Source organism: Phoca vitulina, unplaced genomic scaffold (assembly GCF_004348235.1).
Source record: "Phoca vitulina isolate PV1807 unplaced genomic scaffold, GSC_HSeal_1.0 scaffold7, whole genome shotgun sequence".
In the NCBI taxonomy this organism is placed as follows: Eukaryota; Metazoa; Chordata; class Mammalia; order Carnivora; family Phocidae; genus Phoca; species Phoca vitulina.
In genome coordinates this window covers 26418709-26431385 of record NW_022589710.1, presented here as the reverse complement: position 1 = coordinate 26431385, position 12677 = coordinate 26418709, and the positions used below count along the sequence as shown (strand labels likewise).

At 36.1% G+C, this 12677-nt stretch overlaps 1 protein-coding gene across 1 annotated transcript in view; it reads left to right on the top strand.

Annotated features, from left to right (window-relative positions):
• Positions 1-12259, top strand: part of ERO1A (endoplasmic reticulum oxidoreductase 1 alpha) — a 52642-nt gene extending 40383 nt beyond the window's left edge. The window contains exons 14-16 of the mRNA XM_032405121.1: positions 9800-9886; positions 9976-10109; positions 11680-12259. Of these exons, the coding sequence (XP_032261012.1) occupies positions 9800-9886; positions 9976-10109; positions 11680-11740 (282 nt within the window). The 3' untranslated portion in view covers positions 11741-12259. The remainder of the gene's footprint in view (positions 1-9799; positions 9887-9975; positions 10110-11679) is intronic.
• The last annotated feature ends 418 nt before the right edge of the window (positions 12260-12677 follow it).

Here is a 12677-nt window from a genome sequence, read left to right as displayed (position 1 = left end):
CTACAAAATGGGGATTGGTTTTTGTCTTGTCTCTTACTAGAGATATAAGCTCACACAAGACCATCTTTATGTATATTTGCATCAAAATTGTACAAATATAAAATATTACTAGGAAGACTTATTAAACACTGTGTGGAAAATATGATTCTTGTCATTAAAGGAAGGGACAGCTCCTACCCTCAGTAGATTTCTAGTCTATTTGGGGACTCAAGTAAAATTGTATTACTGTTCTTTGTTACAAAGCTATAAGTAAGTAAAGGCAGGCAGCTCTCAAGAGCACTGGGCTTGATCTGATTTCTTCAGAGTATTTATGACAATATTCCTCTGTTTTGTATTCTTTGTTTCTTTCTGTAAGGAAAGAACCTGATTTTATGCAGTTTGCAAACAATACTTCTTGCACTGATTTTTTTTGCTGTTAAATAATAGTTATTTTTGATTTCCCATCTACCTCCTACGGAAAGCATTCTTGCTAGAAATACATACTTCAGTGCTTATATAACCTCCCAGGCAGCTTCCAGGAACTGGGAAGTGAGGGGGAAGATAGTGTAATAAGGCTTTTTTTTTTCTACTATTTTCACTCTCTTCCTTATTTTTAGTACACTTGCTGGTTTTTTGGAAAGTGTTTTGGCATCAACTCTTTATATTGTGCAGATTAAAAATATTGCTCATAATGTTTTAATTTTATCAAAACTCTGAAATACTCACCTTTGATGTCCTATTGAGTTTAACAGATAATTTTTCTGAATTCTTTTATAATAAAGAAGTAAAACTTGTTAATATCAGAGATTTACTTTCTTAAGAAAAAGTAGTTTATGGTGAACATCATGGATTTGAACGGTAACATGAGTTTTTTTTATTTATTTTTAAATATTTTTAAATTTTATTTTTATTTTTATTTATTTTAAGTAATCACTGTACCCTAGGTGGGGCTCAAACTCATGACCATGAGATCAAGAGTCACATGCTCTTCTGACCGAGCCAGCCAGGTGCCCAAGTTATATTTTTATTTTACTTTTTTTTAAATTTTATTTTATTAATGTTATGTTAATCATCATACATTACATCATTAGTTTTTGATGTAGTGTTCCATGATTCATTGTTTGCATATGACATCCAGTGCTCCATTCAATACATGCCCTCTTTAATACCCATCACCAGGCTAACCCATGCCCCCACCCCCCTCCCCTCTAGAACCCTCAGTTTGTTTTTCAGAGTCCGTCGTCTCTCATGGTTCGTCTCCCCCTCCGATTTCCCCCCCTTCATTCTTCCCCTCCTATCTTTTTTTCTTTTTCTTTTTTAACATATAATGTATTTGTTTCAGAGGTACAGGTCTGTGATTCAACAGTCTTACACAATTCACAGCACTCACCATAGCACATACCCTCCCCAGTGTCCTTATCACCCAGCCACCCCATCCCTCCCACCCCCCACCACTCCAGCAACCCTCAGTTTGTTTCCTGAGGTTAAGAATTCCTCATATCAGTGAGATCATATGATACATGTCTTTCTCTGATTGACTTATTTCGCTCAGCATAATACCCTCCAGTTCCATCCACGTCATTGCAAATGGCAAGATTTCGGTTTTTTTGATGGCTGCATAATATTCCAGTGTGTGTGTGTGTGTGTGTGTGTGTGTGTGTGTGTGTGTGTGTGTGTATGTATGTATATATATACCACATCTTCTTTATCCATTCATCTGTCGATGGACATCTTGGCTCTTTCCATAGTTTGGCTATTGTGGACATTGCTGCTATAAACATCGGGATGCACGTATCCCTTCGGATCACTACATTTGTGTCTTTGGGGTAAATACCCAGTAGTGCAATTGCTGGATGGTATGGTAGCTCTATTTTCAACTTTTTGAGGAATCTCCATACTGTTTTCCAGAGTGGCTGCACCAGCTTGCATTCCCACCAACAGTGTAGGAGGGTTCCCCTTTCTCCACATCCTCACCCACATCTGTCGTTTCCTGACTTGTTAATTTTAGCCATTCTGACTGGTGTGAGGTGGTATTTCATTGAGGTTTTGATTTGGATTTCCCTGATGCCGAGCAATGTTGAGCACTTTCTCATGTGTCTGTCGGCCATTTGGATGTCTTCTTTGGAAAAATGTCTGTTCATGTCTTCTGCCCATTTCTTGATTGGATTATTTGTTCTTCGGGTGTTGAGTTTGATAAGTTCTTTATAGATTTTGGATACTAGCCCTTTATCTGATATGTCATTTGCAAATATCTTCTCCCATTCTGTCGGTTGTCTTTTGGTTTTTTTTTTTTTTTTTTTTAAAGATTTTATTTATTTATTTGAGAGAGAGAGAATGAGAGAGAGCACATGAGAGGGGGGAGGGTCAGAGGGGGAAGCAGACTCCCTGCCGAGCAGGGAGCCCGATGCGGGACTCGATCCAGGGACTCCAGGATCATGACCTGAGCCGAAGGCAGTCGCTTAACCAACTGAGCCACCCAGGCACCCGGTTGTCTTTTGGTTTTATTGACTGTTTCCTTTGCTGTGCAAAAGCTTTTTATCTTGATGAAGTCCCAATAGTTCATTTCTGCCCTTGCTTCCCTTGCCTTTGGCGATGTTTCTAGGAAGAAGTTGCTGTGGCTGAAGTGGAAGAGGTTGCCGCCTGTGTTCTTTAGGATTTTGATGGACTCCTGTCTCACATTTAGGTCTTCCAACCATTTGGAGTCTATTTTTGTGTGTGGTGTAAGGGAATGGTCCAGTTTCATTCTTCTGCATGTGGCTGTCCGATTTTCCCAACACCATTTGTTGAAGAGACTATCTTTTTTCCATTGGACATTCTTTCCTGCTTTGTTGAAGATTAGTTGACCATAGACTTGAGGGTCCATTTCTGGGCTCTCTATTCTGTTCCATTGATCTATGTGTCTGTTTTTGTGCCAGTACCATACTGTCTTGATGATGACAGCTTTGTAATAGAGCTGGAAGTCCGGAATTGTGATGCCACCAGCTTTGCTTTTCTTTTTCAACATTCCTCTGGCTATTCGGGGTCTTTTCTGTTTCCATACAAATTTTAGGATTATTTGTTCCATTTCTTTGAAAAAAGTGGATGGTATTTTGATAGGGATTGCATTGAATGTGTAGATTGCTCTAGGTAGCATTGACATCTTCACAATATTTGTTCTTCCAATCCATGAGCATGGAATGTTTTTCCATTTCTTTGTGTCTTCCTCAGTTTCTTTCATGAGTATTTTATAGTTTTCTGAGTACAGATTCTTTGCCTCTTTGGTTAGATTTATTCCTAGGTATCTTATGGTTTTGGGTGCAGTTGTAAATGGGATCGACTCCTTAATTTCTCTTTCTTCTGTCTTGTTGTTGGTGTATAGGAATGCCACTGATTTCTGTGCATTGATTTTATATCCTGCCACTTTACTGAATTCCTGTATGCGTACTAGCAGTTTTGGGGTGGAGTCTTTGGGTTTTCCACATAAAGTATCATATCATCTGCAGACAGTGAGAGTTTGACTTCTTTGCCAGTTTGGTTGCCTTTTATTTCTTTTTGTTGTCTGATTGCTGTGGCTAGGACTTCTAATACTATGTTGCATAGCAGTGGTGATAGTGGACATCCCTGCCGTGTTCCTGACATTAGGGGGAGAGCTCTCAGTTTTTCTCTATTGAGAATGATATTCGCTGTAGGTTTTTCATAGATGGCTTTTATGATATTGAGGTATGTACCCTCTATCCCTATACTCTGAAGAGTTTTGATCAAGAAAGGATGCTGTACTTTTTCAAATGCTTTTTCTGCATCTATTGAGAGTAAAATATGGTTTCTGTTCTTTCTTTTATTAATGTATTGTATCACATTGATTGATTTGTGGATGTTGACCAACCTTGCAGCCCAGGAATAAATCCCACTTGGTCGTGGTGAATAATCCTTTTAGTGTACTGTTGGATCTTATTGGCTAGTATTTTGGTGAGAATTTTTGCATCCATGTTCATCAGGGATACTGGTCTGTAATTCTCCTTTTTGATGGGGTCTTTGTCTGATTTTGGGATCAGGGTAATGCTGGCCTCATAAAACGAGTTTGGAAGTTTTCCTTCCATTTCTATTTTTTGGAACAGTTCCAAAGAATAGGTATTAATTCTTACTTAAATGTTTGGTAGAATTCCCCTGGGAAGCCATCTGGCCCTGGGCTCTTGTTTGTTGGGAGATTTTTGATGACTGCTTCAATTTCCTTAGTGGTTATGGGTCTGTTCAGGTTTTCTATTTCTTCCTGGTTCAGTTTTGGTAGTTTATACATCTCTAGGAATGCATCCATTTCTTCTAGGTTATTGAATTTGCTGGCATATAGTTGCTCATAATATGTTCTTACAATTGTTTGTATTTCTTTGGTGTTGGTTGTGATCTCTCCTCTTTCATTCATGATTTTATTTATTTGGGTCCTTTCTCTTTTATTTTTGATAAGTTTGGCCAGAGGTTTCTCAATCTTATTAATTCTTTCAAAGAACAAGCTCCTAGTTTCTTGATCTGTTCTACTGTTCTTTTGGTTTCTATTTCATTGATTTCTGCTCTGATCTTTATAATTTCTCTTCTCCTGCTGGGTTTAGGCTTTATTTGCTGTTCTTTCTCCAGCTCCTTTAGGTGTAGGGTTAGGTTGTATATTTGAGACCTTTCTTGTTCCTTGAGAAAGGCTTGTATTGCTATATACTTTCCTCTTAGGACTGCCTTTGCTGCATCCCAAAGATTTTGAGCAGTTGTGTTTTCATTTTCATTTGTTTCCATGAATTTTTTAAATTCTTCTTTCATTTCCTGGTTGACCCATTCATTCTCTAGTAGGATGCTCTTTAGCCTCCATGTATTTGAGTTCTTTCTGACTTTCCTCTTGTGATTGAGTTCTAGTTTCAAAGCATTGTGGTCTGAAAATATGCAGGGAATAATCCTGATCTTTTGGTACCGGTTGAGACCTGATTTGTGACCTAGGATGTGATCTATTCTGGAGAATATTCCATGGACACTAGAGAAGAATGTGTATTCCGTTGCTTTGGGATGGAATGTTCTGAATATATCTGTGAAGTCCATTTGGTCTAGTGTGTCATTTAAAGTCTTTATTTCCTTGTTGATCTTTTGCTTAGATGATCTGTCCATTTCAGTGAGGGGGGTGTTAAAGTCCCCCACTATTATTGTATTGTTGTCAATGCGTTTCTTTGCTTTTGTTATTAATTGGCTTATATAATTGGCTGCTCCCATGTTAGGGGCATAGATATTTACAATTGTTAGATCTTCTTGTTGGATAGACCCTTTAAGTAGGATATAGTGTCTTTCCTCATCTCTTATTACAGTCTTTGGTTTAAAATCTAATTTGTCTGATATAAGGATTGCCACCCCAGCTTTCTTTTGGTGTCCATTAGCATGGTAAATGGTTTTCCACCCCCTCACTTTCAATTTGGAGATGTCTTTGGGTCTAAAATGAGTGTCTTGCAGATAGCATATTGATGGGTCTTGTTTTTTAATCCAATCTGATAGCCTGTGTCTTTTGATTGGGGCATTTAGCCCATTTACATTCAGGGTAACTATTGAAAGATATGAATTTAGTGCCATTGTATTGCCTGTAAGGTGATTGTTACTGTATATTGTCTGTGTTCCTTTCTGGTCTATGTTACTTTTAGGCTCTCTCTTTGCTTAGAGGACCCCTTTTGATATTTCTTGTAGGGCTGGTTTCGTGTTTGCAAATTCCTTTAGTTTTTGTTTGTCCTGGAAGCTTTTTCTCTCTCCTTCTATTTTCAATGACACCCTAGCTGGATATAGTATTCTTGGCTGCATATTTTTCTCATTTAGTGCTCTGAATATATCATGTCAGTCTTTTCTGGCCTGCCAGGTCTCTGTGGATAGGTCTGTTGCCAGTCTAATGTTTCTACCATTGTAGGTTACAGACCTCTTGTCCCGAGCTGCTTTCAGGATTTTCTCTTTGTCTCTGAGACTTATAAGTTTTACTATTCGATGTCAGGGTGTTGACCTATTTTTATTGATTTTGAGAGGGGTTCTCTCTGCCTCCTGGATTTTGATGCCTGTTTCTTTCCCCAAATTAGGGAAGTTCTCTGCTATAATTTGCTCCAATACACCTTCTGTCCCTCTCTCTCTTTCTTCTTCTTCTGGGATCCCAATTATTCTAATGTTGTTTCGTCTCATGGTATCACTTATTTCTCGAATTCTGTCCTTGTGATCCAGTAGTTGTTTATCTCTCTTTTTCTCAGCTTATTTATTCTCCATCGTTTGGCTCCGTCTCTGCAGCCGGCTTCCCCGCTCCGATACCTGGGAGCTCTGCCACACTCAGGCACCCCCGGTCTTTCTGGGACCCCAAGGGTCCTGAGACCACACTGTCCCGCGAGGTTCCACCCCCCGCTTAGCCACCGGAGTGACGTCCCTCAGCGGAGCCGACTTATTAAAAGTTCCGATTTTGTGCTCCCCGGCTCTATCACTTGCCAGAAGCGGCCGACGGAGGCCCCCTCCCCCGCCATCTATCCTCCCGAATATCGCCTCGGATTCACTTCTCCGCAAGTCCTGCCTTCCAGAAAGTGGTCGCTTTTCTGTTCAGAGAGTTGTTGTTATTCTTTTCTTCGATCTCCTGTTGAGTTTGTAGGTGTTCAGAATTGTTTGATCCCTATCCAGCTGAATTCCTGGGACTAGATGAAATTTAGTTCTCCTACTCCTCCGCCATCTTGCTCCTCCCACCCGAGTTTTATTTTTTTATAATTAACATAGATTGTTACACTAGTTTCAGGTGTATATAAGCTCATTTAAAAATCTCATCTTGTCTGCTTTATACTCTATCATATATGGTTAGAAATAGAAGATGGTATGAAAGAATTGTTTAGTGTTCAAGATAGAGTAGGTGCTCACTTGAAGGCTTCTAAAACATTTAAGAATTGGGTGAGAATTGTTTTTTGGTCAGTTGGTTTCCCTGAATGTAAATTACAGTAGATAACCACAGCATGTTTGATCATTTTACCCACTGACTGTAATTTTTTTTTTAAAGATTTTATTTATGAGAGAGAGAATGAGAGAGAGAGAGCACATGAGAGGGGGGAGGGTCAGAGGGAGAAGCAGACTCCCTGCCGAGCAGGGAGCCTGATGCGGGACTCAGTCCAGGGACTCCAGGATCATGACCTGAGCCGAAGGCAGTCGCTTAACCAACTGAGCCATCTAGGTGCCCCTGACTGTAATTTTAAGTGTTGACCTAAAAGCTGTATACCTAAAGAAGAATGTATAAGTGATTAGGTTCTGGTTATTTTAAGGATCATAAATTTTTCTAATCTGAGATAACTTTGGGATGTATTTAGGTTATTGGACATTGTTACCTGTGGAGGTCACAGATATTTTCTCTTGTTCTGATCTTGTAAACTTCTAGCTTATTAATTTGGTTCTGCATATTACGTTAGCTTACGCACTTGTACTTGGTTTTAATTTTGCAGTGTTATTTTGGCTATCGTAAGCAACCATGCTTACTCTCTGTGTATGCCAGACAAAGATTTACTCAAGAGCTGCCACATTCAAGTGTTTGAATCAACAAACATATCCAAATAGTGAACTTAGACAATGTCTACAAAAGCAAGCATAGTCTTTTAGAACAGAAGCTTCCAACCTTTACAAGTGTGAGAGTCTCTAAAGTCAAAAACTTTCAAGGCCTCTCCCCATGACAGTAGTATTTTTAGTATATATTGATTGTGAAAATGTAATTGCCAAAAGGCCACTATGCATTTAGTAACACTTTTTAAATAAAAGTTGTGTTTTATTGATCATAATATTTATATTCATTTGGAAATTTATAGTGCATACCCATGACTTATCTATTCTGTCTGTATACAGTGCTTATCTACATATGGATTTTAGGCCCTTATGATAACTATTAAATCCTCCAGACGTTAGCACCTCATAGGATGGGAACATCTACTTTAGAGTAATTTTACTATGCTGTTATTATTGTTAAAAGTGTGATTTTTTTTTCTTTAATTCAAGGTCAAAACACAAGTTTAAAGGAAGCCTTAAATCACCAAAATTTACTTAGAGTAATATTACTGGGTAAATATTTTTTAAAAGTTGGTTTAAAATTCAAATTACCTCTTACTGAACTCAGTCCAAAAGGTACAGAAACAGAAGATGTAGAATATTGTTAACATATGGTAATAATATTAATAATATGGGGTTTATATTAAGTTAATACAAAATTTGTATTAATAAAGATACAAAATCTGGGATCCATTAAAAATCTTTTATATATTACAGCGGTTTCAGAGTCTGAAGCTGAATAAAGCATCTGGGGAAGAACTATCCCCAAAATGAATTGAGGTCTACTTTGAATAGTGGGTACCAGTTTTTGCTGATTAATTCCCACTTTTAGATCTTTGGTCGTGTTCTTTTCTGGTTGAGCTCTGTATGTGGTTTATCACATTAAAAAAAGAGAGAGAGAAATGCTACATGCTCCTTAAATTGTAGACTGATTGGTATAGTGGATTTTCAATCATAAAGTATGTCAAGGGGCACCTGGGTGGTTCATTCAGATGTTGGACTTTTGACTGTTGGTTTTAGCTCAGGTCATGATCTCAGGGTCGTGGGATGGAGCTTGCATGGGGTTCCACTCTCAGCACAGTCTCCTTGAGTTTCTTTCCCCCTCCCTCTCCCTCTGCTTCCCCGACCCCTGCTTGCGTGCTCTCTCTCAAATGAATGAATGAATGAATGTCTAATTTCCTGCTTAAAATACTGTAACCTTGGGGTTCCAATGTAAGTCCAGGACAGAGGGAGTCACTTGGTGGATCAATTAATAATTTCCGTTGGAGTAAAAGAAGGATGTTCCTTGACTTACCTTCTTTTTTACTTATCCCTGAAGGACATATACTACTTTTGGATGAGTTGGATTCATTTTGTCCAATTATAAACAACATAATACCTTAGTGTTCATAGATATATACATATGTATTAAAAGTATTAAAAAAAGGAACAAAAAAAAAAAGGAATGATAAACACCAAATTCAGATTATAGAAAGTAGGATATAGGACTTTGGAGGGATACATAGAGGGCTTCATGGTACTTGTAATGGTTTCTTTCTCAAGATTGGTAAAAAAAAAAATGATTGGCTGTTCACTATATTCTGCATATTTTGGTATGATAACATTAATTAATTATAAATATATTTAAAAATTAAAAATATTATAATAAAATAATATTAATAAAATATCTGATTGTTTTACCTAATTAATACCAGAAGGCAGGACTTTAATATGAAGCCATATTTTGAAATTTCTCCCTCCCTTTCTCCACCCCCTCTGTCCTTCTTTCTCTTTCTTTTCTTTTTTTTTGTTTTTTGGTAAATGATGCCAGCCTCCCCCTTTCCCCTTCCTCTGATGTTCACATGTAGTTAATAATCACATAAAACAACAACAACAACAGCAACAAAAACATCACATAAAACAGAACACTTCAGCTCCATTACTTTTTGTGTATATTTGCAGAGAGTTTAGTTTTTGAGTCAGGCAGGCTTGGGGTTTAAGTTTGCTGTTTACTACATACGGGAATTTAGGCAACCTAACCTCTGAGTCTTGTGTTTTCAATTCATTAGGTATAGATTATAATAAATCTACTTTTGGATTTGTGGTGAGGATGAAATGAAGTTGTATATGTAGATTCTGGTATGCAGGAGGTGCTCAGTGAACGTGGATTTGAATTCTCTTCCTCTTTTTCGGTGCCCTCTAAGATCCCTTGCACAGGGCTAGGCACATAGAAGGCACTCAGAAAATACTTTAGTGTTTGACTAGATGCTACATCTTAATAAAAATCTTGTTAAATTGTTTTTAGGAGGACTTCCGACTGCATTTTAGAAATATTTCAAGAATCATGGATTGTGTTGGTTGTTTTAAATGTCGACTATGGGGAAAGCTTCAGGTAAGCAAATCTAAGTTCAATCTTATTTTTCATTTATTCTCTGCGCAAAGAATTTTCTGACTTTTATTTTTTTCTTATTTCTGCAATAGATTCAGGGTTTGGGTACTGCTCTGAAGATTTTGTTTTCTGAGAAACTGATAGCAAATATGCCAGAAAGCGGGCCCAGCTATGAATTCCATCTAACCCGACAAGAAATAGTATCATTATTTAACGCATTTGGAAGGTGAGTTTGAGTGTACTGAAATTATTTCTGTTAGCCAGGTAAGTCTAAAAGTGGGTAAGGAATATCCTTTTTAGTGAAATTATCTCACTACCGAATTCTGTGATCTTATGAAATACTTGAAGTATGTGCACACACATAATCATTAGGTGATATTCTTTACTTTCATCTATTGATTTTTATAATTATGATTACTGATTGGACTTCCATATTCATCTTACTGAATTTGTACATTTTTTTCTAATTATTTAAAAGTAGTTCTTGTGCTGCCCAAATATTTTTTGAAGGTCCTGAAAAAATCATGTTGTGTAATATAAGCCATACATATAAAATTTCTTTTTCACCATCCTGTAAAAAGATTAATAATTCTTTAAAAATAAATTTTCATGAAAATGATTGGAAGATAAGCTTGAAATAAGGAACTTAACATTACAAAATTTAGGTATAGATGCATTTCTTTTTGGCCTTTCATATGTAAAGAATGCAGAGATTTATACAAACTACATTTTCTAAGGACTACATTTCTTCACTTTAAAAAAATTATGATTTAATATTTTGGGTTTGAAATAACTGACCTTCAAAATTATTCTCTAGTACACAGAAACTTGATAGATACAGTTCATTGATAATTCAGCTACTTTTTTCATGGTGGAAAGCAGAACTAAAATACACTTAAAATAATGAACAAACTTTTTATAAAAAGTAGTGAAAACAATTTGGTCACACATTTACTATTTTCACTTTTTATAGTCCAAAAGCTTTGATTCTTTGTATATTTACTAAATGTGGAATATTGATTAGTTTTCAGTATTTGTATACTTATACATATTTAAAGATTTTATTTATTTATATATTTTAGAGTGAGAGAGCATGCGTGAGCAGGGGGAGAGGAAGAGGGAGAGAGAATCTCAAGAAGGTTCCGTGCTGAGCGGGAGCCCTACGCAGGGCTTGGTCTCATGTCCCTGACATCATGACCTGAGTTGAAATTGAGTCAGATGCTTATCTGACCAAGCCACCCAGGCACTCCAACTTATGCATATTTAAAATACATATTTTAATGCTTATGTAATTTATATTTATGTACTTTGAATACTAAGCATGTGAATATACTTATGAATACTTTAAATACCTAAGTATTTTGGGGCACCTGGGTGGCTCAGTCGGTTAAGTGTCCGATTCTTGATTTCAGCTCAGATCCTGATCCTAGGTTCATGAGTTCAAGCCCTGTGTTGGGCTCCACACTGGGTGTGGAGCCTACTTAAAAAAAAAAAGAAAAGAAAAAAAAATTACCTAAGTATTTTAATATTTATGTAGTTTCTAATTGTGTATTTTAAAACTTTAATACTAAGTTTTGAATACTTAAAAATAAGTAATTTCAGGGCAGTATTATCTTGGTTTTACCATGTTGAATTAAGAACTCAAGTACATCAAAATTGACTAAATGGTTTATGCATCTTTAAATGTATTGAAATAAATTACTAGAAAATTTTTCTGTGCTCTAAAAATGCAGTGTTGAATAACAGAGAAGAAGTATCTAAAATATCTTCTGAGTGAATTTTTTTTTTCGTTACAGAATTTCCACAAGTGTGAAAGAATTAGAAAACTTCAGGAATTTGTTACAAAATATTCATTAAAGAAAACAGAAAACAAGTTGAATTGTGCCTGTTTCTGAACTATGAAGGCCAAAGAGTGGAATTTCATTCAAAGGCATAAGAGCAATGACATTCTTAAGCCAAACATTTTATATAAAGCTGCTTTTGTAAAAGGAGAATTGTATTGTTTTAAGTAAACAATTTTTTTTAAATTGTGTTAAGTTTATGTATAATATTGTGAGTAAAAGTAACGCTTTGATGATGTGGTACAAATTTTAAAGTTTAATATTGAATAAAATCAGGATTATCAAATTCGTATGTGTTAAAACTAAGTAAATGTAAGTCTCTCAAGAATTTTGTGTGAGAAGATGTAATATAAATAAAGCTATGGTCAGTGTGTTGAGCATTTAATAGGAAAATGCTAAGGGAGGCTCATGAATAATCCATAATTAACAACCTAAAAGTTTTCAATACATTTACAGTTACCAGATTTAGTAAATAAAAATACAGAATGCCCAGTGAAATTTGAATTTCAGATAAACAATAATTTTTTAATATAAGTGTGTTGCATGCAATATTTGGGACATACTTATACCTAAAATTTCTTGTTTAAAAATTCAAATTTAACTGGGAGTCCGGTGTTTTATCTGGCAACCCAAAAGTACATTGCTATGAAATAAGTCACTTTGAGAATTATATTGCTGTTTAGATTGGCTTGTTTTAGTGTGTAGAAAGATACAATGACAACTCAAAGACAGGGGATTTCGAAACATTGTGAGAAGTTGAATAGATTTATATATTTATTCTCATAATACTTTACCTAATGTTGAATTTGGGAGAAATTTGGGAGAAACTTTTTATTTTTATATAATTTCAAATTTATGGAAAAGTTTCCAGGATAGTACAAAAGAACTCTTTACCCAGATTCACTAATTGTTCATACTTGCTTTATCTTTCATGCTTTTTCTCTCTATACACA